General features: G+C 45.5%; 1 protein-coding gene across 3 annotated transcripts; it reads right to left on the reverse strand.

The window, feature by feature from the left end:
- Positions 1-110: 110 nt before the first annotated feature.
- Positions 111-27,753, reverse strand: LOC138582459 (zinc finger CCCH domain-containing protein 10-like). 3 transcript variants are annotated; one of them, XM_069653768.1, is made up of 2 exons: positions 27,662-27,753; positions 111-1,946 (listed from the first exon to the last, which is right to left on the reverse strand). In XM_069653768.1, the coding sequence occupies exon 2, from the start codon at positions 1,890-1,892 to the stop codon at positions 915-917; it is 978 nt and encodes a 325-aa protein (XP_069509869.1). In that variant the 5' UTR covers positions 1,893-1,946; positions 27,662-27,753; the 3' UTR covers positions 111-914. The 3 variants fall into 3 exon arrangements, with proteins under 3 accessions (XP_069509869.1, XP_069509868.1, XP_069509867.1); XM_069653767.1 differs by lacking the exon at positions 27,662-27,753 and adding an exon at positions 26,870-27,046; XM_069653766.1 differs by lacking the exon at positions 27,662-27,753 and adding an exon at positions 23,966-26,267.

Here is a 27,753-nt window from a genome sequence, read left to right on the forward strand (position 1 = left end):
GTTGTCTGTATTTGCAGCAAGTAGACCCAACTAGTACATATTTTACCAAAGCATTACAGTTGTAAAAACAAATTTAAAAAAAACTCCAAAAAAACGCACACACAATATAATTAAAACGGACAGATTTTTATACAGAAAAATGTTTAGAAACGTGCAGTTACACATCCAGGGAAAAGTTTGATGAATCTTAACTGTAAGAAACTATTTCATTTTTCTAACCTTTTAAAAGCAAACCGCAAGGATGTGAACTGCATTTTAGGTCAACATTAATTTGGATCATTAGAGGTCTTAGAAAGAGAGCAGAGCTTTGAATGTAGACCAATACAGTGAATCACTCCGCAACCTAAGCACAAGTTTCAAGATTGAAGAACTGAAGCAAAACTCCGATTACTGGTGCATCACAGGGTAGAGTTTCGTTTTACAAAACACTAACACAGCGGCAACACAGCGGCTGCATTCATTGGTACAGACGTGTCTCTTGAAGGCTGTTCGGAAAGACACTGACAAATGATCACGTTCTGCTTCGTGTAGCAGTGACCCCCAGCACATGAGCAAAGCGAGCAGTTTTTTTTTTAACAAGATTAAATAATAATTGTCACAATGTGTCTGGCAAAAAGCAAGATTTATAAACGTATTCTACAAATAATTCCCCCATATTAAACTGAATTGGTTACTTAGCACACAAACCATATCCAAGCGACCTATGGTCACCGCTCACAAAAATTGCATCAGAGAGAAAACCAAGCAAGTGTCCTTAGTCTTCGAATATTCATTGATCCACTCAATCATTTCTTTGATATAGCTATATTTCATACAGCCTTGAGTGCAAGGGGTAGGCTGTGCAATCGGAATAGTTAGTCCCACAGATACAAGCCTGCGGAGTGCACGGTCCTGCAGAAAACCGTAATGTTAATTTAGTTTGCACCACCAACTTGGGCTACTGTTTGTACGCTGGAAGACGCCAGCCGGTTGTGCTGGGAGATAAGGTGCGGCTGGAGGGCATGGCTGCTTAATGTGGTGTGCATCTGTGCAAGCCCATGGTTGTAATTTGTGACAAGGGGCGACATTTCACTGGCAGGTGCTACTGAAGTTAAAGCTATAAGTTTGGCCTGGTGCTGGCGGAACTGGGCGTTCTGCACCAGCAGTACTTCATTGGTGGCTTGGAGGACAGACGCTTGCTTCTTAAGCTCCTCCACACGTATACGCAGCAGGATGGCCTCCTCTTCAAGTTGGCGATGTTCCTGGGTATGAAGAAGAGGGGTCATGCTGTAATCACACATTTCCATCTGGGTGCCCTCCACTCGCCTCTTCTTCAGCATGTTGCCCAAATCCTGTAAGGGGGCGCTCAGGTAAGGGTTAACATATGGGTCATAGCGGCTCACAGCAGGAATAGTGCTCTGAATCAAGGCCGTGGTATCGATCCCCTGAATTTTTGCCTCAATTTGAAAGTTGTACTCCGATTTGAACTCGTAATCTCGCTGGATATGGCGGAACTTGCACTTGGCCCCTCGGCTGCACCCGCCCTTCAGGAAGTCCCTACAGATAGGGACCTCCTCTTTGCTGTTTGGAAGTTCGGTAGGCAAGAGGCCCAAGTTCGCAGCAACTTTTTGATGCAGATGGGGAGGGAGCTCTCCTGATTTTTTATAGTACTCCTCGTCTTGCCTGTTGCCATGAATGAATTTGCAGTTGAGGCGTCCGCACTCCTTGTTCTGAAAGTCGTGACAGAAAATAAACTCGTTCTTACTCACACCAGGGTCTGGCACGCTGGTTTCTGGGTGGCGGAAACGGCAGCGTAATCCTCGCTTGCAAACGTTGCGCAGGAAATCTCGGCAGACGTCATCAGTGTGGTCTCCGGCCTCATCGCTGCCACTTGCACTATCCCTGTCTGGCATTTTTACCCCCCCACGCTCTGCGCAGCACGGGCAAACGAAGCGCTCAGCGAACAGCTGCAAGAAAGAAAATGATTTCCATAAATTATGAACACCACCACAACTGTCAAAAGAACTTTGAAGGGAATTTTGCAAATCATAATACTGAGACAATTTCTTAAGAACAAAAGTCACGCTAAAACTATGGCTAAGGTTCCAGGCACCCAGAGGCCAAATTTACGTTTGGACACTGGTAAAACGCATCCTAGAGCAGGGAATACATGGGCGAAGCTTCAATCCTGATGTGTCAATTCCCAAAACAATATCTTGAAGTCTTGTATTCATGGCACGGATTTTGTATTAATATATTGTGATTCATTTTTTTTATATGAACATGTAATTGGATTTCGCCATTAGAACACAAACAATATTAATACACTATCGGTACCATATTCCAAACCAATCTTTATGCATAGTGGGGGGCAGCAAAAAATGTGCCTTTAAAATTGAAGTACATATATAATTGATGAAATTGTAGTGTCGAACAGGCAAAGTGCGTTTTTTTCACCAAAATATATCAGGACATAAGTGCATCCCTTACATACTCACGCACATTAAAAATGAACGCTTATCACTATAGCTCATTATAAAAAAGAAAATAATGCTTCTTGATCATTTTGGCCGCCTGAAAATGACGCTTTTCCATTGGTCTCAATAATGCTTACAAATTAGCAGAAAATGCCACAGGTCTTCATCGGCTCCCATTCCACATTTTGGGGATGCCCCCCCCCCCACTCCCCCCCCCCCCAATCCCATTTCAATTATCACAGGCATTTAGTGGGAGCCTGCCAAGTCAAAGCATCATTTCCTGCAATCAAGCGATTTGATCTGGCATATTTCAAATTTCTCCCTCTACTTCAAGAGACAAACCAAGTAGCTTTGTGCAGCTTGAGTGATGATAGTGTACCCAACATTACCGTATCCAATTCTCTATCATAGCGAGGGCTTTCCTAGATGGGTCCTTTCTAATTTGTGTAAACTCTGGTGGGATTAATTCTTTCACTTCATAATGGTATTGTATTCATATTGTGTTTGAGAAATCCAAATTAATAAATAATTAGTGGAGGTTATGGTTTGTATACCGAAATAAATCTTATACCAACAACAAAAAGTATTTTATTTTTTGTAGGTCTGTGCTTCTGTGTCGCTGACCACATCAGCCATTATAACAAAAGGTTAGACATAACGAGCAGTTTGTGAAACAACGTGATACTGAATTCTGAATCAATTAATTGGATTATGTGCCAACATCTTGCATAAGTACTGAAAAGAATTATAGACGTTTGCAAGGCCACAGCTCCCTTAATAATCAGTTACTTAAAATTCCTTAAAATACCAGTGCCTTAACAGCACAAGAAACGTCGGGTTTTTGGCACCTGTCCTAGCAACAGTTTAAAACCAAGTTATGCGAGCTCGCCTATAAGATTTGTTTGCAGTGTATTTTGGTTATTGTTCTCGACTATTGCACTTTTATAGTTAAGCAGACATCAAATTGAGAGCTCAAAGTAACAGATAATGTTAATAAAGGCGACCCGTGTGTATTGCAACAGATAAGGCAGCAGTGCCAGTGTGAAGCTGAATATCTATCTTAAGATTTAGAAATCATGCTCAACTTTTGAACAGCTACAATGGATTTCCATGTTGACAAAATGGTGCTTCCTATGATCTAATTAAAACACCCTATAGATTTGACAATGCAAAAGAAGAGATTTTAATACAAATGCAACATGAAAATTCTAGTAAGCATGTTCTCAAATTACAGTGCAGAAGGGAATCTGAACTGGAATCTGAACTGCAGGATAAGATAGACAGGCATCACGGACCACTGAACACTAGGACCAACAAAGCATTAAAGCCTCCTATGGAAGGAACAATAGTTAATGCTCTCAATTTTTCTTAGAAAGCAAGTTTTGAGAAATCACTGCCCTTTCTCCTTAAAAAGTGAGAGCCACACCTTCGATGGAAATGCCAAGTGTTGACAACAGTCTGGGAGCAAATTATGTCTCTTACGGTTGAACTAAGTGGCAAGTGGATATGTGGCTCCTGCTTGGCTCTGCCCTATACCCTCACGTCGTAATCACAGGCCATACATGTTAAGGCAAAATTGCCCCCATTAACGCAGGGGGGAAAGGGGTGGACCTACTCGCAATACTGTTTTGTTTGCGTTCCTTCCACACAGTTCTCCTGATGCAAGCTTGCTGGGCTTGACTTCCTTCTAGGTCATGTCTCCTATGCTAGCCTCGGTTTCCCAGATGCAGCCGATGAGTAGGTGTGGCCCATCGGCCAACACATAGCAGTAGCCTGCATCCAGGGTGAGGTTCTACCGCTCCACGTACTAGCGTCGGGTCTCTGCTGCTATCGCCGCAAAGGTTTTGGGTAGGGCGGACACAGATGGACTGCACAGGTATCACAGCACACACTTTGTGCCAGCCACATTCTACTTTCAAACTTGCTCATATTTTATAGGCAACAAAACTAGATGACCATTGGAGACTTCTTTTTACCATATGTTCGCCTACACATTTGGGAACATGTGAGGGAGCATCAGTGGGGTCCACTTATCAGGAGGTACCAACCACCCATGACACTGTTTACTAAGGAGCATCTGTTCCAAGACACAATCACACAACAAATTAATGGTTTTTAATGCACCACGAGCACTATTAAGCAAGCATGGACAATGGGACCGGGCACAGGTTATTGAGTGCTTGATACAATCTTTTCCCTAAAGAGGTGTTTGAACAAATAAGGCCATTGCCAATATGATGGACACTAACATTTGAAGGACATGTGTTTTGTCTATTTTTTCCTCATGTCATACCTACCCTTAAATGACAAATTTATGTACATTTATTTTCTTTTTAATATTATAAACTGTGTGTTACGTTTTTGTTGCGATTCTGTTCAAATTAACCTTGAAAACGACCCCGTGTCTAAACATGTGTCGGCTGTAACAAGAGAAAATAAATCTGGAACAGCAACATGTATGACTTTTCTAATTTATGTATTGTTAAGTAGATTATTGTGGAACACAGGGAGAATCAGCTAACATTATTTAAAGGTATAGCGCGAATCACCAGCACAAACAACCAGCTTGTACTTATCGCAAGAGGTTTAGGGTAAAACCTTGCTGTACTGGAGACGCAGCTTGCCACACTGCAAGCCTTACGGCCTAAGCACACTCGCATACGGTTTTTACCCTCACAAACCCCCTTATCATTTGTAGGGAGGCTGCACAAAGGTGTTTTGGGAGGGGAGGGGGCAAGAGATCCTCTTCCCCTACCTGTACGATATGCTGATTCCAGGTCATTTTACAGCAAACAGATAGGACTGACATGTTCTGAATTGCTTGTAGATTTCTGATAAACAACAAGAGGTTTAAGTCGGATCATTACCAGAATCTCCAGGTATCGGAGCCTTGTTTTAGACTAGCAGAGTCTGGTGCTACTGCCTCAGAACAAGAGCATCCTCATTAGTCAGGAGGTGTCAAGCTAGTGTCAGGTGCAGAACACCATGGTGCTGAGGATTCTAGGTCTGATGGTGGCATCAGTGTTTGTCACCCCATGGGCAAGTCTTCACCTGACCTCCTGCATCACACCTTAACGGCAATGGTCGCTGACATCTATGAACTAACAGGTCCCTGTCAGCACACAGTTCAGATCCCTTCTCCAGTAGCGACTCAGCAACAACAAAAATCTACTGAGTGGTGCCCCATCCACATTTCTATGCTGATCACCACGGATACAAATGCCGGATCTGAGCATTGTGCTTCAAGTCTACACCTAGCAAAGGCAGTAGTCTTTCCAGGAATCCCTCTGGTCATCCAATTGGTAGGTATTGCAAGTGATCAAGAGGGCCCTACTGTTCAGTCAGACAACACCAGGACAACAGCTTATGGTAACTGCCGGTCGGCAAGATAGCATCAGCCATCGTGTCTTGGGCAGAAAAAAACCCACTATCCTTCACCACCTGTGACATCAGGGGGTTTTGAAGGTACACACCCCCAGGGTCTGGAGATTATTCCAGGAGACCAGCACCACGAGCCATCATGGTAACCCCCTTATTGGGCCAAGAGAGGACCGTTTCCTCTATTGCTAGCCACAGTCACTCCTCAACTTCCCAGATCCACTACACTGGAGCCCACTCTGGAATCAGCCCACCAGATGTGTTGGGATGGCCTGGTCAACGAAAAGGAAGGGCCTTCAATGACAGGGCCACTCTCCAAGCAGACAAGAGTTGAGGAGGCCTTTAACCATATGCACTTATGCAAGAGTCTGAAGGGCCTTTGAACTTGGTGCAGTTCGACTGCTGGTTTTCTCCCCACAGGAAGGTTTCTTTATCTAATTATCTGTAATAATTTGTAACTTTTTGTATGGGGAGGGGCCATGTAAAACTGTCTCTGTATTAATCAGTGGCTGGCTCAAGAGCACCTGACCACCTGTCGGACACCTCGCCCCACTGATCGCTGGAAGAACCACGAAGAAGACGATGGCTCTTGGGCAGAAGTGATGGGAGATTCCATTTTACACACATATGGGGCAGCCACCTACGGTTATGTGCCATCGGTTATGTGCCATTATCAGCTCCATCTGCTAGGCCAATGACAACTTTCCATCAGCTGTTCTAGGGTCCTAGTCTACAGAAAAAACAATCTCCTCTTCTTGGCAAATAAAGGTTCACCAGGTGTTTCAACATGTGATGGATCTGGGTTTCTTCTTGGGCAGGCAGGTCGATCAGAGATTCTTTTCACATATATGGACAGGGGCGAGAAAATGGCAGGAGTAATGCACGGATTACTAACCAGAAATCAGCATTCCTGCCAGTCACTTCCCTCGTCACAGTCCTAAAACCGTCATCTCGCATAGCATGGTCCTCAATCGCCCATTTCCTTGGATATTTGGAGGCAACTTAATGTTAGGAGGGAATTCAGGGGGAGGGACAGCGGGAAGGGGGAATACCTTAACATGTATAGATTATAATGAGGTAGAGTGTGACTAGGTGTTCTGCCGATTACCAGTAAGTAATCAGAACAGAACATGCAGACCCAAGTAGCACTGGCAGACCTTTTAAAATCAGGCAATTACCGGGGGAACTAGTTTAAAGTTTAATTCTACTAGCCAGGGGTTAAAGGTGCTCCCCTGCTGGCAACAATGCCAGTTCTTTGCATGAACAAAGGATACTTCTGCATGAACAAAGAACACTTCTTCACCGCGTGAATTATCACTTGCCAATTGCTAGCGAAGACAGCAAACTTTGTGGCGTATACCATTAATTCTGGGACATTGTTGCATCTCACACAGGACATCCCATCGGTATATTTTGATCAGTTGATACACAGGGTACCTTTAATAATCTAGCAATCCCATTTCTAGGTGCATCTTAGTAACATTCCCCACTAAAATAACATGCGTTTGCTGCACGCCTGGATGAGGCCCATTGCCCCTCAATCCTTTTAAAAAAATGTCTTTTACACCTCTGCCGATTCTTACATATATTTTTGGCATTTCAGTTTTGAACGAAGTAACAGTGCTTAAAATGTTTTGCTTGTCAGCCAAATCCGGTCCAAACGTTCCAGAAGAAGAGCAAAGTTCACACTTTCCTCTCAGGAATACTCTGTGCTTCAAATGCACGTAATTACTAGTCATCCAGAAAAGAACCACAAGTGGTGGCCACATCCACCACAGCAGAGCAACGAAGCAAGAGCTCATACAAACACAAGTAAAAGGGAATGAGCCTAAAACTAGATACAACACCACATTAAAGAGCCCATCTGACCCAAAGATAAGGGGAAACCCGGGAGATGAAAGCTAAAGACCAAAAAAATAAATAAATAAAACGCCCACCAAAAAATATGCCTAATGGCACTTGTCACATACTAAAATCATAGTTATCATAGCTTTCCTTCAACCCGCTTTAGAATTTTTTTTGAAACATTTAATAACGTTGCTGTGTGTCCCAACGACCCACTACTAGCTTGTCCCCACCCCAAATATTATAAATCTTCAAACATCAAAAACGGTTACATTATGCACCGTACTGGTTACATAAAATGTCAAATGAAAAAACCTACTACATCCCGCTCAATCAGGGTTCAGACCACGACACAGAACTGAAACCACTCTGGCCTCAATCTGGGATGATCTTAAGATCACCGTTGCCTCTGCTTTTACTGGGAAGCTATTTCCATCTGTTTTTTGTAAGCGGAATCTGGGAATTTGGAGACAGTGGGAGTTGACTGTTCTAGTTTGGCGTGTGGAAGGTTTTCTGGTTATTCTTTCCTTCAGGTATGGTGGTGCTGCGTTATTTAGGCACTTGAAGGTTAAAGTAACCATTTTGAGGAGGATCCGATCGGTAATTTTTAGCCAGTTGTGATTTGTGAAAAGTGGGCTGCAGAAGCTAGGTGTTTGCATAAAACTGCATGGTCTACCAAGTCAAAGGCTGCCTACAGATCAAGGAGGTGTAGCATAGCTGTGTTTCCTTTATCGTTAAGTTCATCAATTTGGGCTTTAAGATCCATTAGGGCTGTCTCCGTGCCATGTTGGGGTCTGAACCCTGATTGGCGAGAGCCTAGTAGTTGATTCTTTTCAAGGTATTTTTGAATCTGTAAGTAGGCCACCCTGTCAATTATCTTCAGGAGAAAAAGGGACAGTGGTAATAGGTCTGTAATTTGTTGGAATAGATGGGTCTAAAGGTTTTGTTTTTTAAGAAGGGGGAAGACCCAGGATTCTTTTAAGCTACTTGGGACAGTACTTGACATAAAGGAAGCGTTAATGAGTTTGGTGATAAAGGGAGCTAAATCCATGTTATTGCCCCGATCATGAGTAGGACCAACAATCAGCTGAGGAAGATCAAGATCAGATAGAGCCGAGGTCAGGTGGGTTGCCTACAGATCTAATGGATCATTTGGATGCAAATTAAAGTCACCAAGAACAGTAAGGTCCGAGAAGCGCAAATTGAGGTCAGCAATGGCCTCCAAAAAAGCCAGGACATAAGTGGGATCATGTACAGGGGCACAGTAGACTAAACATAAATGGACTGTTCTAGAAGAAGAATTAATATGCAAAAGAAGTGCCTTAATATTAATGTTATGAGTAAAAGGGAAAGAGACACAGGAAAACAGACCCATAAATCAATGCCACACCACCTTTGGGTGGGGGACGGGAAGACTTATCCATCCACAAGATACTATAATCCGAGGGGAGGGCAAGAACCAAACTGGGGCCAGAAGCTAATTGTGGTCTCGGGAGGATAGCTCAGGGGCAACGTGCTCACCTTGGAAGCAAAACAGGTTAGATCCCCGGGTCCGCACTTAGAAACCTCTGGTTATTAAGCGCGTTATAAATAACCAATCATATATGTTCTGAAAGCAACGAATAAAAAACAGAGGCATGCGCTAATGCGCACTAAGAAAAAAAAACCCAACAGAACCCAAAATAGGGGACACTGGTAAACAAATCCACCCAGGAGTCGCAGCCATCGCGAGAGGTGCAAGATGAAGTAAAGTTTCACGAGTATACCTTAAAAGCGAGATAGAAGTATTCAGAGCACCGCCTGGAACACGGATAGACAAGGATGGGCTGGAATTGCAGATGAGCAAAGAGTGCTTCCGATGCACCCATCCACTGCCCTGTTGGGAGAGTGCCTCATTCGAACGACACATTATGGAGCCAATCGACTCAGACCGAAAAAATAAAAAGCAAAAGAGAGACTCTTGCTGTGTATGCAAGTTAGAAATCAAAGTCTGAAAGTAAACAAGCAGACACGAGACCCCGGGTAGCCAATGAGGTCAGGAGATAAAATGATCAATCTTCAATTGCCTTTAGAAAGGCTGATGTGCCCTGACATGTTTTGGTTCTAAAAAGGTCAGAATGTTCATGGGGATACAATTGAAAAACTGGAATGTGGTGGCCTAGGATAAAAATAAAAAACTTAACTAGCATGGTAGGGCTATTCATGAAAACAAACACACAAACACACACCCCCCCCTACTGTAAAACACAGAAAGGAGTACCAGTAGATATTCTAATAGTGGCTGTGCAAAGAAATACCCATTTCCTCCACCTTTTAATTTTAAGGGGGCCTGCAAAAGTAAATACAAAATCTTTTTGCTTACTGTCTCACTATTCAGGACAAAAAAAGAATATTTTAAACTCTTACGCCAAACTACAGCCACCGTGTAATGAGGGGAAAGTGTGACAACAGTGGCTTCATTCCATATTGGTAAAGGACAACATCTTTTCAGAATTTGTGGGACATAATAGTCATCAAACGAAAAGAGGGATATTCATAATTGAACCCAACAAGCACCATATGTGCAAATCTGCAGATTATCTGTTGTGCCTCTAAGTGAATCTTGACCCATGGGCTTCTCCGATGTACCCCTATGGGGACAAATACAATACAAGGCATAAGGTCACTCAACAAAAAAAGGTTACATCAATCCGTGGCGGGTGCGGTAAGAGGGGGGTAAAGCTGCGTTACATGCAAACCACCCTCAATTATTTGTATTTATTTATACAGGAAGGAACATTCCTCGTTTGACCACAAAAGAGTGTACAATAGAGAAGAAATCAGATTTGACGGGAAGCAGTGAGCTTCATACAATCTGGTGAGTTTGCCCGACATCCCGACCAGATTGTGGGGAGTAAATGGAACAGTACCAAAATGTAATAATTTTTAAGCGCAGGTAGGTGGTACAGACAATGGTGTTGAGGATGTGCCCATGATGGTTGAAATGCTACAATGGAGGCAGTAGAAAGTGAGGCACAAAAGCATATAGGCAAGGGGAAAATGTTAGCTAGAAGGTATGTGCATAAAGTTTTAGAATATGTATGCTTGCGGTGAGGACACGCTAGTGGCTGGTTGGGACACTGGGCACATTTAAACAATGTTCACAGTTTGTTTTCTAAAGGAATCAAAAGATAATAATGTTACCATAGTACTATATGCAAGATTGAGGCCATTGTTCCGGCCGATCGGGCAGGAAACTGATTTATCAGAAACCGAGATTAAGCGTCAAACGTTTCTGGATTTACAACCTTACACTGTATGTGCATTGCTCTCAATGTGTCCTGTCATCCAGCATTCGTTTTTACATTGCATTTTGGAACTTGTAGGTGTTGGTTTACAGCTAGAAAAAAAAAACCTACAAATCGCAATCTACAAAAATTCTAACTAAGAAGTAAGAATGGAAGAGATTAGTGCCTGATGCTAGTCACCTGACGAGCCCTGCAGCTATCATGCATAAAATAAAATAACTTTACAAATAAAACCGAGCTACATTTTAAAATATGCTGCACATGCACTTTGGCTTCACAGTTCCCACAAGTTTTGTGCTGTACTACTCGTGCTGTACATCAAAATTGACGCCGACTTTTCAGCATGGAATTGAGCTGGTATTCGATCAAGATATAGATGGGTTTTCATTTCCGTTAACCAAGTGTGTGTACGCTGCATGGGAAAAAGGGAGCTTAATTGTTGGGGTTGATGAGGCAGACCAAAAGGGAAAGGCCTCCCAATGAAGCAAGTCTTCCTAAAAGCAGTGCTGTCAAATCTGCTTAGCCTGTGCGACATAGGGCTCATTTTGGTCAAATGTCAATTTCTGAAAGTGGCTTGTCGCTTTTTTCCTTTTCGGTCCGAGGGTTTTCTGGTTATTGGGGACTTCTTAAAAAGCCTAACAACCTACTAATATGAATTGCGAGAGGCTACAGAAAATATGGTAGCCAATAAGCAATTCAGTTGAGAGGGAAGAATTGCAATGAAACTATACAGCTTACATAAAAACATGTTCGACCACATATGCTTTTATCCTTTAAAGGGGTATGTGTTTTGGGACTGATTTCGATTGTTTGTGGCGGCTTGTTCCGGAATCGAAAGTCAGGAGTCTGAAGTAACTGAATAGCAGCCTCAAATCCACAAGCAACTTCGTCCAACTGGGTGCCCTGGCATGTAGATAGGAGCCTCAGCGGAGAGAGGGTGGGTCTTCCATTGGGTCCATTCAGAGTTTTTCCCTGTAGATTCCAGCAGTATGGTAAGGGCCCATGGAAAGTGTGTGGCGATAGGGTTACTCGTTAAGGAGAAGTTGCCTCTTCACAACTTGATAATGCAGCGATTGGTCACCTCCGCAAGTTGCCAATAACAGATGGTGTGACCATGACTCAGACAATCCAACCGACAGACAAGCCAGGCGTTAGTCCTGCTTGAGTCTCTGGCTCCAAGAAGAGACATGGGGCAGAGAATGGACTGGTGGCTGCAGGGTTCGAAATAGGGGGGAGCTGACATTTATTTAGCTCCTGTTTCTAGCCTAAGCCAGACTGGTTAGCTTGAAGGCAACAGCTAGCAGGCCCAGAATTGCACCTAGTGATATTCTATTTAATGTAATGCACAGTCACAGGGTTCAAAAAGATCAGATGAGCAGGAGCTAAAACCAGCTCCTGGGTGTCAGACATCACCCAGTGGGCAGGAGCCAACACTGGGGAACCAGGCGCAAGTAGCTACGTTTGGCTCCCCGGGAAAGTAGTGCCAAACAAACATGCATATGTGACATTAACTAGAAGCATTCGAGAATGTTAATAAGGAACAATTAGGACACATCTAGTACACATTTAAATGTAATAAATCAAACATAATGGACAAAAAGTTTGAAGTGTGCATCTTGTCATATGGCGCGTGCCTGGGTCTGCGAGGTCACAGTGGCCTTTTGTGGAATGCAGAGTGCACGGAGTGACGGTTGGGAGTGGGCGATAGAGAGGTGGCCTCAAGGGGTGTGGGGAGCCCAGTGTCTGGTGTGGTAACTGTCCTATGTCTTACTGCGTTACCCTATGAACTTGGTATGAGTACTGAACTATCGCCTCCCCCTTCATTATGACACATCTCATACGGAAGTTAGATTTGCTGTGCGCTGGGTACTTGCTGCTGGTTCCCCAGCAGTAGCTCCTGCCTTCTAGGTGATGCCCGACACCCAGGCACTAGTTTTAGCTCCTGCGGGCCGGATCTTAATTTTGAACCGTGACTGCATTAAAACACAGAGAATAAAGCCATGTGCATTTCCCAAGCCGGTCTGCTCTAGTCGCCCAAGAAACAGAATGTGACTGAGCCTTTCTCCTTAAGGCCCGTGTTATAAGTCCCCCAACAAAGGCACGCATATAACGGTGCCTAAAACTCTTGCATTAGCAGTCAGCCCACTTGCATAACAAAACGAGATACTGCTTAGCCTGACCAGAGCCCAACTAACTAGTTTGTTACCCTCGTGAAGAGCTCTGGTAAAGCAGCTGTGTTTTCTTCCAGCCTTGAACAACCTCAAACCAAAATGGGAATTATTAAGGGTAGAACGGACACCTTTCTTATAGGTCATCTAAAAATGACAGACCTCCCCCAGAGAAATGAGCAGTTAGGGGATGCAAATTTGAATTAATATGACAAATTGATATGCCAAAAAAAATGCAATATAGTTTGTGCGTATGGTCATTATTTAGAGGTGTCCATTTTATAGTAGTTTTTATAAAGATGTGCAGATACAAAAACCTGGCTTACAGCCATCATGAGGGAGAGGCACGTGTGCTGATAACTTCATTTAGGGTTCATGTTCTCAAATTACATACCCTGTATTGAACCAAGGAGAACATTTGTGCACAGAGGGGGATCAACTAGGTTTGTATTTGCACTTACATGCATTTGCAATCCAGAGAACAAAAAAACATGTAATCAGGGGCAATCACTGTCATACATTTTTAGCACTTCATATTGCAAAAAATGCTATTGCAGCCTGCCATGCACAAATAGCAGGGGATGTATACAAAGTAAACCATCCCTTTCAGTCACCCAGGACCCTGCGATTTCTTAATTTGTATTTCTTGGTCATTTAGGACTTTGTGGGGCACCACCCCTCTTCCATCACCCTTTGCCAATTTCGCCCCATTGGCCTCCGCCCACTCCCTCTCTTCCCTACACTGCCCCGGTTCCTCTTCCCAGTCACCCCCCCATGCCATTAATTATGCAACTCCCAAACACCACACCGGTTGGTCCTCTGCACCCATCCCACCCTCATCCACCCTTAAACCATGCCCATCATCTACTCCACCAACTTCCTTCTCCACCAATACTCCCTCATTTGTCCTCACCCAAAGTCTCTGGAATGCCCCATCCACCTGAGAGAAAAAAAAAACTTCTCACAAATAGTTTGGATTCCAAAGGCCCCAAACTCTCTCTGGTGGGTATCTGGGAAATCTGGACTCCCGCCTTCCAGGCAATGCCAACCTTACAGACAGACTTTCCCCCTCTCGCTCACTCCCAACAAAAAAAGGTTTCTGTCTCTCGTAATAAACAAGAACACACTAGTGGGACCTCTTCAACGCTCATTGGATATTGGGCACCTATATGGCGCAATGAGCAGACTCAAAACAATGACTTCCTCCTCTGAGCAAATCTTGATTCAACTTCTCACTCACACCTCCTCTTACTATCCTCGCCATCTACTGCCCACACTCACATCTTCTCTGATCTTTACCCGTTACTTGAAACGCTGCCAGCTGATGTTCCTGCAATCATAATGGGTGCCATCGACCTCTCAAATATGGCTACGGCCCAACAGATCCTGCCGGACTGCACTCTATACACTAGTCGGCCTACATAATCTTCAAAACTTCTTCAATGGCAACTCCCTCACGCTCACATTCACATCTTCCACCCTCGCTTCTTCTACTCCCACAACTGTCTCCTCCATCTCTGACCACTCATTCAAATCACCCTGTATATCCTCAGCCCACCCACCCCCCTCACTCATCTATCACTAAACAAATTCAAGTCTATCTCCATTGTCCCCTAGCTCGACCAAATCATTTTTTCTCACCTCCACTGAACCCAGCTTTATTGAATTCAACTCTGCGCTGTCCATCACCTTAAAATCCCAACAAGGTCTGCTCCTTTAAACGTACTCGGCGTATGCCAGAGGGGTAGTCACTTGGGTAGCACCACATGTCCCCTTTCAGCTGCTACAGTCCATGGCCGAGGCAGACGGGAGGATGGTAGCCCATTTTAAGACCTTATATTGTAAAATGAGCCCGTACCTAAGGTGCGCGGTTATCTGGGGTGGCGATGTCAACTGCACGCTGGATCCAAGGGTGGACAGGTCAGATAGGAAATTCGGCAAACCTACCCCTGCTGCCAGAGCCCTGAGGACCCTACTGGGAGACCTTCAATTAGAGGATACGTGGAGGTTACACCACCCACATGATAGACATTACTCACATTACCTGGCCCCCGCAAAACTTGTACACACGGCTAGACTACGTGTTCGCCTCACAAGAGATAATGGGGGCAATAGTGCAATCAGAATATAAAGCGAGAGTCCTTTCTGACCATTCGCCATTGGTCTCAACATGGCAATATGTGGCTCCGAGAGCCAAGATCCCCACTTGGCGACTTGGAGCAGAAGCATTGAAAGATATGGTGTTCAGAGAAGACCTAGGAGGAGAAATTATAGAATACTTTCGTAATAACACGGGAAGTGTAGAGTCTGCTGGAACCCTATGGGAAGCATTTAAGGTGGTGGTGTTGAGAGGAGCAGCTATAGCCAAATCTAAAGGGCTACAGGGAGGCATACTATTGGAACTACAGAACACAGAGGCGAAACTAGAGACAATCCTAAGCAGAGGAGGTAACTCCCGGGAGGATGCTGAAAACATCAACCAGCTGCAGCAGGAATGTATGGGACACTGGGAGAGATTATGCAACTTAACCTATAAGAAATACATAGAAAGGCAGCACGCTGGGGGAGACAAGCCGGGGAGATTGCTAGCATGGCTATATAAAAGTGAGACCCCCAGACAAACCATAAGAGCGTTACTGGGAGAGAGTGGACAAATATTAGATACCCAAGGGGGTGTGAATGAACGACTGTATGGCAATGCAGGAGGTGAAGGGAGTGAGATAGCAGAAACACTAGAGGATATCAGCTTACCAAAAATAAGCGCTGAAGAGCGAGAAAACCTAGACGCCCCAATCACAATGGAAGAGCTATAGACGGTGGTTGAGCAACTACCTATCAGTAAGACCCAGGGAGCGGATGGTCTCCCTAGTTTGTTTGTTTTATTATTTGTAATGCGCGAGCGTACCAGAGGGTATCAGGGCGCAGCTTTATCAAGAATATGCGAAGCTTAGTTACAATAGTCATAGAATATACAGAAAGACAGGAAGGTACACCAAAATTATATACATACCAACAATGAGTTACATAGATAATATATACATATAGACAAGTGGGCGCATGTGGTTACAGTCTGTGCGGGTCGCTTGAATATTTTTGACGGCCTACGTTTTCAGCCAAGAAACTAACTTATATCGGAAGTTCTAGTAGGGTAAGTCCGCTCTGAGAATTGGCGGTAAGGAGTTCCACAGTTTGGCTGCTTTGACTGGGAAACTATTGTCCCCTATGGTGGCTCGTTTAAAGTTAGTGGCAGTCTTTGTAAGCGGTTCTGGTGGGTCTCAGGGAAGGTTATCTGTGGAATCTATTTATCAGGTAGGTAGGGGCAGCGTTATTGGGGGATTTGTGAGTGAGCGATGCAGTTTTTAAAAGAATTTTGTCGTTGATGGATAGCCAATTCTGTTCGCTAAATCCTGAGATGTGCTCTCTTCTGGAGATGTCCAGAGCCGCTCTGAGGGCATTATTCTGGAGAGTTTGTAGTTTGCTAGTGGTAGCCTTGGATGATCCCAGATAGAGGGTGTTACAATAGTCTAGGCGGGACAGAATAAGGGCTCTAGCGAGGCTAAAGCAGCTAGTATCAGACAAATGGTTTAGCTGTGCGGATTAATTTACAGGTATATGCCATGGAAGAGGCTAGGGAGCTCACCAGTCTTCTGAAGGAGACAGAGTCCAGGTAAAAGCCCAGAGTTTTGACATATTGTCCAACCTTAATGTTGCCATCGATCATGAAAGAGTTGTAGACAGGGCCAAGTTTCTTTAGGCTGGATGTGGTGCCTAGAATGATGAGTTCAGTTTTATCATCATTCAGGCATAGTCCATGTAGGGCCATCCATGCATGGATAATGATGTAACACCCTATTTAGCAAGACCAAATCCTTTCCATAATCTCCAGAAAGAGGAAGGAGGATCTGGGTATCATCTGCATAGTTAGTGTAGGTGATACCGAGATGATCCAAATCATCGAAAAGGGGCTTGGTAAATATGTTGTATAAGGTGGGGGGGACACAGGAGCCTTTTGGGACGCCACAGGGGATGGCTATGGGGTCTGCCGCTGCAGTAGGTGAGAAGACCCTTGTGGTTCTACCGTTGAGAAAAGAGGTAATCCAGGTGATGGCCTCGGCCGAGAAGTGAGCTATTGTGTGGAGGTGCGTGCATAGGACAGAGTGATCGACCAGGTCAAAGGCTGCAGACAGATCGAGGAGGAGGAGTAGGGCAACTTGGCCGTTGTCTCTGAGCGTATCGATCTGAGCTTTCAAGTCAATGAGGGCGGTTTCGGTTCCATGTTGAGGGTGGAACCCTGATTGTCTAGAGCCTAATAGATGTTGTTCTTCCAAATGCTTCTGTATTTGTACATAAACGACATTGTCCAGGATTTTTAGTAGGAAGGGAACGGTCGTTATGGGTCTGTAGTTCATGGGCGTGGCTGGGCCGAGTGTGGTTTTTTTAAATAGTAAAGTACCCAGGATTGTTTCAGATTAGTGGGGATAGAGCCAGTGGCGAAGGAGGCATTAATCAGTTTCGTGATGAAGGGGGAGAGGTCACGGGCGGCATCTTTAATGAGCTGTGCACAGGTCTCCGACAGTTGGAGGGTTTCAGAGACAAGATGATTTTTTCGACTTCGAGAATCGTGACTTTAGAGAAGTTAAAGCGAGGGAGATCTGTGAGTGTGGGAGTGTCTGGTGTTTTGGAGCGAAGGGCGTCGTTGAGGGACACTTTTTTGTGTGATATTTTACTTTGGAGGGTTGCAATTTTTTCAGCTAGGCCACTTTGAATTTCTGAACACCAGTTTTTGTCTTTAGTACAGGTGTCAGGAGGTACTATGGAGGTTTCAACTTCTTTAAGGATGGAGAAAAGTTCCTTCATGTTTGATTTCGCTTGGGATATGCGAGAGTCAAAGGAGGTTTGTTTAGCCAGGTAGATTTCTTTTTTGTACAGTGTGGCTAGTTTGGAAAGTTTGAGTTTATTCACGGCTGATGGGGATTTTTGCCAAGTGGCCTCACAATTCCTTTTTTGCTGCCTTAAATGTTTTAAGGAATTGGGTGTACCATTTGTTTAGGTGCGTATTTGGTTTGCTGGGTCTCAGTTTGAGGGGGGCAATTAGGTCCAGCGAGGTGGCCATGATCTTTTTATATTCTTCAACCAAGGTCTCAGGGTCTAGGTTGTCTGGGAGTGAATTGAGTGTAGGGAGTAGGTTCGGGATGAGTCTTTCAGCGGTCATGTTCTTCTTATGTCTTGTGAGGGTGGGCGGGGCCCTGATAATAGGTGGGGGTCTGTGGGTAGAGAGCAGGAACGAAACCAGGTGGTGGTCGGTCCAGGCTAGGGGTGAGGTGTTTGTAATGTTCGCTAGACAGTTGTAATCGGCCATCCAATCGAGTGTTCTGCCTTTGTCATGTGTAGGTGCCATACTTCTTTGAGTGAAACCTAGTTCAGAGAGAATGTCGACTATGGTGCTGGCGGAATGGTCTTCAGGATCATTGTAGCCCAAGTTGAAGTCACCCAGGGTGAGGACTTGGGTAGAACTGGTAAGGTTACTGGAGAAGATGGTATTAATATCTTCATCAAAAGTACCAATGGGGCCTGGTGGGCGGTAGATCGGGTGGATGTTGAGAGTTTGGGTGTTGGTAAGTGGGATTTTGACTGAGAGTCGCATGATGGGACGATGGTGGGTGTTGCTAGTCTCATGTTAAGACTGCATTTGTGGATAATGGCAACACCTCCTCCTCTGGAATTAGGACGATCTTGTCTCAGGATGGAGTAATTATCTGGGACTGCCAACATGAGCATGGGTCCTGCTGCTGGGTGCAACCAGGTCTCAGTAATGGCAAGGAGGTCAAGGTCTTCATTGAGGATTAGATCGGCAATATCTGTAGCGTGAGCTACTAGTGATCTGGCATTGATCAGAGCTCACTTAATTTTAGGGCTGGTGATGTTTTTAGTGGTAGTAATGTGGCACTTGTCCTATGTGCACTCAGGAATAGCCTGGATAGGGGAGCTGAGTGAGGGTTTAAGGTTAAAGTTTTGGGGCAAGTTCGATTTTTTTAGTGGAGAACCTAGGTAAAATTTTGGAATTCTGTATGGTACGCAATGAGTGGGCTAAGGGCTCGTAAATTTTGGCTAGTCTGGCTCCGAGTCCTAGGTTCCTATCAATAGTAGAGCGAGGGAGACTGGTACGTTGCAGTGGTTGGGGGGTCATTTATATCTAGGTATGAGGACTTGGTGTTAGGCATGGTTGAGTTTCGCGCGTTAGGTGGCCGAGGAGCCATACTGGGCTGTAATGCAGTGTTCATGAGGTTCAAGGTGCAGGCAAGCAAGTTGGTGGTCGACATACACATGCTCAGTGGTAATGGCGAGAGCGTTAGGTGATCAGGAGTTGACTTAGTTGACACTGGTTGGGCCGATAAACATTAATGTGACACCTGGTTAAGATAGCACAAATAGGCTGAGTTACATTGAGGTGACACTTCAATTAGGATAGGACAGTGTAGCTGATATGCACTAGTAGTACCCCGATTTGAGATAAGGCAATATAGCTAGAGGCAGAAGGTAACACCTAGATTAGCATCAGGCGGTGTGGCAGAAATGCACTAATGACACCTAGATTTGAAATGATACAGTATGGCTAAAGGCGGCGAGTAACACCTAGATTTGACATCAGACAGAATGACTAGAATGCACCGGTAACACCTAAATTAGATAAAACAATATGGCTAGAGGCAATGAGCGACACCTAGATGTGACATCAGACGAAATGACTGGACTGCATTCATTGGTGACATCTAGATTTGAGATGGGACAGTTTGTCTAAAAAGCGTTGAACCTGTGTTCGGCCCTGGGGTATTCTATGACATTGCACATTGTGTTACAGGCCCCCAACAAATAGTGGCAAGGTAGCAACTACGTATGTTATAGGATTTGATTAAGGGCAAGCTAGGGTAGGCTAAATCTGGTCAGCAGTGATTGCAGTTATGTTAGCACAGGTAATAGCGTATTGATCAGGCGGTGTGTTCGGGCATGTGGAGAGTAATACGCAGGGACAAATGTCGTGGCTGAGAGGTACACAGATGACAGGGTGTCAGCGGAGTAATCCAAGTGGAACATTACACGAGGAGTGAAAGTAGCAGATCATGCGCGTAGCAACGAGTGTGCAGCAGGGCCTGATGAACATATTAGATATATAGTAGTATAGTAGTGCAATATAAGCAAATGTTACTTTGTAACAAGTCAAGAGGTTTTCTACTCACATGTGGTAATGGAGATACCCAGGATGGTGCAATAAGCATATTAATCATGCATGATACAGCAGCAGATTAATAAAGCAGTTAGTGTCAGGTTTGTGAGTCTAGAGACAGCGTGCCTATAGCTGTTTTCGTCACAATGTTCTTAAATCGGGCGCCAACAGGATAGGGCAGGAGCACGGAGTGAGCAATAACAGAGGGCTCACATGCAGTCAAAGAGGCGGAGACAATTAACTTCACTGTATTAATCACTAAAGTTAACGAGGATGCTGGCACTTAAATGCAAACGGTAGTAGTGTTAGATTTCAAGTAGGCATGGAGTGCCTTGCATTAAGAAAGTAGTGTTACCTTGATAGAGGGCTGGTGCAGGAGCCAGGGGGGCTGGCAGACTGCAACCACGGCAAAACAGGCGCTGGCCTTGCCTCCCGTGGGCCTTGAAGGGAGTGGGCCGGCTTCGCCTGCGGCGACCAATCGGCTCGCACCAGGGGCCTGGATTAGGTAGATGGTGTTGAATACGATCGGCCAGTGAATTCTACAAAATGTGTAAGGAGGAAGTGCTCCCCCCACTGCTGGCAATGGCAAACGAAGCATTTGAAATAGGCACATTGCCAGAATCCCTTAGAGAAGCGATTATCATTCCTCTCCTCAAACCCAATAAGCCAAGCATGGACAATGGGTCGTACAGACCACTATCTATGCTGAATCGGGACAGCAAAACACTCACGGCTGTGTTGGCAAATAGAATGAAGCATGTCATTGGCAGACTAAAACATCCTGTCCAGACCGGATAGGTTCCACACAGAAGCATATCCGACAACCTCAGACGGCTTCACCATGTCATAGAGCAAACAGAAGGGGCCTTGGGCGAGTTGGCTATTGTATCATTGGATGCAGTGAAGGCCTTTGACTCTGTCAAATGGCCTTGGCTGCTGGTGGCCCTGGGGGAATATGGGATGGGACCTGGGTACCTGAAGTGGGTGAAATTACTGTACAGCTCACTTAGCCAGAGTCAGAATGGGAGCGACCATATCGGAGAGGTGGCGACTCAGCAGGGGCACTAGACAGGGATGCCCTTGGTCCCCGATGCTGTACATTCCTCGCATTGGAACCTCTAGCGATATACCCGAGACAACAATATGAGGAAGTGGCGATCTACACAAAAGGGGGACCACACCCAATATCGTTATATGCAGATGACATATTGTTATACTTGAGGTACCCGGAAGAAAACCTGCAATATGTCCTAGAAGTGATGGAGCGATTTGCATTGCTCTCAGGCATTGCAGTCAGCCCTAAAAAATAGTGCATATTCCCCTTGGGGAACATGGGGGTCCCGCGAGAACAATTACCAGTACTACCAATACCCTGGGAGACCAGTACCTTTAGATACCTGGGGATCGACATTTACCACACAGTGGAAGCAGAATATACATATAACACAGAGAGCATTGAAAAACGTCGAGAATAGCATGAAGTTTTGGGCTAGACCCCCCCTGGCCATGATGGGGAGGGGGGCGCTGCTGAAGATGGTTTTATTACCCAGGCTACTAAACTTCTTTGGGAACATACCATACACGATACCTAGGCGCTTCTTCGTTAAACTTCAAGGCATATGCAGAGACTTCCTATGGGCTAAAACTAGAAATAGGGTAGCCCTATGGAAACTACAGAACACATATGACAAAGGGGGTATTAAGCTGCCTAACTTTGAGATCTATTATTTGGCTAGTCAACTACGATATGTGACCGAGTGGTTAGCGGAAGACACAACATCAGATTCCAGACTGTTGAGGTCTGAATGTGCCCCGTTCTTCTTTAAAGAATGGGTATGGCTACCTAAACTAGAGATAAAAGGGTGTCCGGGGATGCTGGAACTAGGATGGAAAATATGGCGCAAGGCTTGCCGGACCATAGAGAATCTGATCGCGCGTTTCCCGCAAGTGCCGCTAGTGGCATTAACCGGAGGAGACACGCAACTGAGGAAGACGATTCGCAGGCATTAGGAACTGGTGGGGATTGCAACAATGGGAGACATATGGCAAGAGGGACGAATAAAGGAATTCAATGTGCTGGTGGAAGAAATGGGTTTGCACTTGGGGCAGTATATTACTTACACTGGACTGGTACCGAGAGTAAAGTGGACATGGTCGGAAATAATTCTAGACGAACAGACACAGCCATCGAAACACTATGACATTGCAGAGGGAAGGCACGAGGTTTCCCGGATTTACGAATTACTGATGTTTAGGGTGGGAAGTGAAGCGACCCAGCTGATCAGGACTGGGAGGATTACGTAGGGGAACTGATGCCAGATGGGTTGTGGGAGCGGGTAAAAGGGTGTCATAAAAAAGTGTCTATGACCCCACAGAGAATTTCCAGATTCAAAAATGTGAACAACAAACATGCCCCAAGTGCGGAGAAGAAAACGCAGGGCTGATACACATGTTCTGGGCTTTCACGGAAATTGGGAGGTTCTGGTGTGAAGTAGCCCACCGATTGAATGAGAAATGGATCACTTTAAACATGTCGAATCAATGTGGGCATGCCTGGTGGGGCGGGGGAGGGGTTCCTAGACCACGCCAATTGAAACATGTCAGTAAACTCAAAGACCTGGCTTATATACTCGCCAAGCGCAGAATTGCCATGGGGTGGAAAGCATGTAATAGACCTAAAATAGGGGTCTGGTGGAACGATCTCCGTAAATGGACTGAACAGTAGGGAGTGCGGCAGCCAATTGGGTGTGGGGGGGCAACGGGAAGAAGCGGAAACCCCGACGGCCTGGAAACATCTAGTGGCCACCTTGTTGGGGCCCACTCAGGGCGGCCCAAGCGATGACTCCTGAGAATACAGATGAGGAGATACCTCCAAAAGGATAAAGGGCAGGAGGGCGAAGTGGAGTAGGCTTGAGTTGGAGGGCGGGATAAGGGTACGCAGTAGACACTGAAGATTTTTTTCCACATAATACTAAAATGCTATGACAAAGTAGTACTGGGGTTGTTTGTTGTTGATTCTTGTAAAAACGAATAAAAATTGTTTTACATTTAAAAAAAAAAAAAAAAGGTGTGCTGCTTTACATCTTCACGCCCACATCCTCAGCCATGGACCTCCCCAGTCTTCAAACTACTGAGGACAATGTGTCAACGCTCACACCGTTACAAAGGGCCCAATTCATACAGTGCAAAGTCATTGCAAAGCACTATGCGCGTAAAACTGCTTTGAGCCTATCCAGCGCAAAGCACAGTCATGAAATTTTAACCGCAAAGTAACCCTAGTGCAAGAAGCACATGGAAAGCCCACGACACGCCACCATGCATAGAAAAACCAGCAACACAAACAAACATTTGCGCCTACCTTATCCACACCATCAGGCACTCTGGCAATACTGCAGCCACCCCCCCTGCAACCAAAGCAGCAGCCCCTCGACACTATGTGCAAGCCTCTGTAACCCAAAACTGGACCCTGTAACAAGGCAGCGGCCGGTAAACCTGTGTGTGAACCCCCGTAATTCAAGGATAGACCCCGCTAATCTGCATACGGTCACCCCCAACTCCAAGGGACACCAACTACGTGAGGTCATCCCTAAACTGCTATGTAAGCATTACCTTTGCACGTTGGATCCAATATGCACAGTGCTCTGCGCCGCTTATGTGGCAGTGAGCCCACAAGGTTAGCGTGCAACTTTCCACAACGTGAAGTTGCGCGTTGGATTCCATGCGATTTCACTGCATGGCCCATCACTCAACACACCCACGTTCTTCCTCATTTTGCCAGGAGACTGAATATGCATGTTCCGCCCCCTATTTATTTCTCTCCATAGGCAAGTCACATGGAGTGTCACGCAATGACGCAACGGACCCGCGCAGAGTTATGAAAATACACGCAAAGTATTATACAACAAGAATCGACCAAAAGGACATTTGCACGCTGAAAAGTGCGCAGTCACTTTTCAGCTCGCAAAACATTCTGTGAATCAGGCCCAACGACTGGCTAATCCCAGTCTTCTCCCGGCTTACAAGCACAGTACTGACCCAGACCATAGCACTCAACAGCACCAAATACCTTTACCAGTGGTACAAAATTCAAGTTGTAAGCTTCTAGACAGCCACAAAGTCACTTGCCACCTCAATTCTATACAAACACAGCACACTACTTTTGTACTCGCCAACAGTTAATTATCACTGGAGAGTGCTCTTATTACATGAATCATGTTTGCTCCATCTTCTCCCACCCTCACAAACTATACAGGACCTTCTGAGCCATGCACGCACAACTCCACCCACATTTCCTTCTCGATCAGCAACGATTTGTGCCTCCTACTTCCCTACTAAAATACAAGACATCTCTCTTTTCCATCGCCTCCCTTATCAGTGCCTTCCAATCTTAGCTCTCCTCCATTCTCATTCTTCAAGTCCTTTAAGGTGCCTTTGACACTGTAGATCACAATTCCCTCCATCAAACTCTTACCCCGCTATACTTCAAGAACACTGTACTCGAGCAGATGCCGTCCCAACTTTCTGACAACTCCTTTTCCAAATCATGGCACACCAGTACCTCCTCCCCAACAATCCATCCCATAGGTGTGCCTCTGGGATCAGTCCCTGGCCTTCGTCTCTTCACTCTATGCACAGCATTTCTAGGCAAACTCATTTTCTCCTTTGCATTTGCATTTATATAGCGCACATGACGGACTAAACCGTATAGTGGCGCAAATTCACACGATGCAGAACTGAGCACAGGCCAGAGGCACGTGCAGGGGAGAACAGAGAATAACTATCTAAACAAAAATGTCTTCAGGGCCTTGCACAACTGATACAATGATTCAAGAGTCCCGATTTCCAAGGGAATAGATTTCCACAATTTTTTACCAAAAACTGCAAATCATCTGTCACCCCCTTGTCATATAAGCTGAGTGGGCGGATAGACAGAAGAAGACAGTTTCTGGATCGCAGGGATCTTGACGGTTGGTAATATTGAATGTTATTTTTCAAATATGAAGCAAGCCCATTCAGGCATCTGAAGATAAGACAAGCTACGTTGAATCAAATACGTTTTACCACTGCTAGCCAGTGTATAGCATGACGAGACGGTGAAACATGGGCAGATTTACCCAACCTGAAGATCTTTGGTTTTAACAATCACCTGTTTACTGATGAAACTCATATATTATTCTTCATCACCACTGCAATCTCTGGGCGCATAAACAACTACCCAACTTTCCATCACCAATGGATGACGCCACACTGCCAAATGATCAACTATGTATCCCTGCCTCCAATGTCAATCACCCTCCCCCTGGTGACCTCATCCCTCCTGACAAGGATATCACAGCAACTGCAGCAATACTCAACCTCCTTAACATTAGAAAAACCTGCCCAGACCTCATACACTGCTTTACAATAACCGCTCTGTACTGTGCAACCCTACTTCTCCGTCTACCCGCCTGCTCAACTTTGCAACACACATACTCTGCAACCTTCCCAGACCTCCCTCCTCTAACTACTGGGCTGGACAGCTATTGATGCAAAACATTTGCTCTAAACCCCTGCTACTACTCTATAAATAAAGGCATGCTGCATACTACCTCACTAAATGCATCTCATTGTACACTACCTCTCCAACACTTCACTCCTTGACCCTTTACATCAGTCCCCGATCAACCTGGCCTCCTCACGCTTTCACTCATTTTCCCTACTGCACTGCAATGCTTTCCCCCAGCCATCAAGACATCTCTTCTGTGGAATTCCAAGGCTCAAAATATTCAAACAATGGAATGAGCACCCCAAACCCCTCCAACATCATATCCAAACGAACGACCCAATTCACCTCGCCTGCATTCTACCCTCAGTTTAGATAATATAACATATGTAAATAATGGCCTCAGATTCCCATTGTTACCGTTTACTGTCCAACAATCCCTGCTTAGCTCCTGTACTTAGAAAAAGGTATTTACTCAAAAAATGACTGCAAACATGCAATGTTATTTTACATTTTGTAGTTCTTTTCTTTCGTTGAACGCCATCGGGCCCATTTTGGTGTTTTGAATGATGGTAACAGTGTCTAAAGTACACCGTTGATATGGTGTAAGGGAACTGCGACCTTCAATCGCTCTAACTGTGCGCATTCATCATAAAGCAATCCAGAGTGCCCGCCCAAACAATCGGAACTCTGGCAAACGGGCAGGTGACCCCCCAAAAAAAGGACGACATCAAATGGGCGATTCCTGTAAGAAATTGGGTGGGGACCAGGGTGGTGCGACGAAAGGGCACTTTAAGATTACTGCAACGTGTGGCGTAAACGGAAAGCCAGTGGGTAAAGGAAATACCTAACGAGAAGATAACTAGCGAACGCGCTTTCCGCGTGCACGAACGTTCGCCACAAGATCAGTCATGACGCAGAAGCATTCCGTAAAATTATCCAACAGTCACACACCGTCATAATCGGCCCAAGTTGTAGTATGACCCCATCACTAGCTCCCTGCCCCACCCTCACCGAGACACAATACTCGCCTCGCGCCTCCCTCTCTTCGAGCCACTCCGTACTCCAGTACTCTACTGCCCGGCCGCACACTGACTGACCCGACCCCCACCCCACGGAACACGCGTACAGACCAAATTCCGAACGAACGGCTGTTACAGACACAAACAACGCACGTCACGACACCGGATGTCCTGAGCGACCAGACCCAGTGCAGGAAAACGACACACGGCGCCATTGACACAGACAAAGGACCACATCGGAAGTGGTGTTGCTACGGTGGCTGTTTTAGAGCGGATGTGTTAGAATCACAGTTCTAATGTAAAAGTTGCCACACCGTGTGCCACAGCAGAGGGTTTGAGTGGCACAGCACAGGATGCCATTCACATAGGCACTAACGGTTGTACAATTCGCTTTCCAATGCGGACAGCCTTACATGTACTGAAAAATGGCTCCTGTCTGCAATGCTCCCATTGATAGAAGAGGAACCGAATAGGCTGTTTCTAATCGGGGACTGAAATACTGAGACCATTTGTCTTGTCTCCACAGAGCGTCTCACTTAGGCGGACAATCCACAATAAATCCGTTCAAATTAACTTCTTTATTTCACGAGCCCTCCCTGTTATGGGGTGGAGCTGGCCATGGGACATCGTACCAGCTCACCCGTCGGATGCTATGGGACACCAGCATCAGGAGGCTCAGGGCCTCGGAGGTTGCAAGGGTGGGGGCTTGCCATGGACATCGCACATGCCCCACCATATAGTGCTATGGGGCACCAGCACTGTGGGCTTCAGTGCCTCGCTAGGCAGCCAGGCTGAACGTACCAATGCATCCGGGCCCGTTCTGCCTGCTGGGCAGGGGGCCCCATGGCAACGTGGCCTGCAGGCCCTGTGTGTTCAGGGCTGGCCTGCATGCC

Source organism: Ambystoma mexicanum, chromosome 3q (assembly GCF_040938575.1).
Source record: "Ambystoma mexicanum isolate Mex_15411 chromosome 3q, UKY_AmexF1_1, whole genome shotgun sequence".
In the NCBI taxonomy this organism is placed as follows: domain Eukaryota; kingdom Metazoa; phylum Chordata; class Amphibia; order Caudata; family Ambystomatidae; genus Ambystoma; species Ambystoma mexicanum.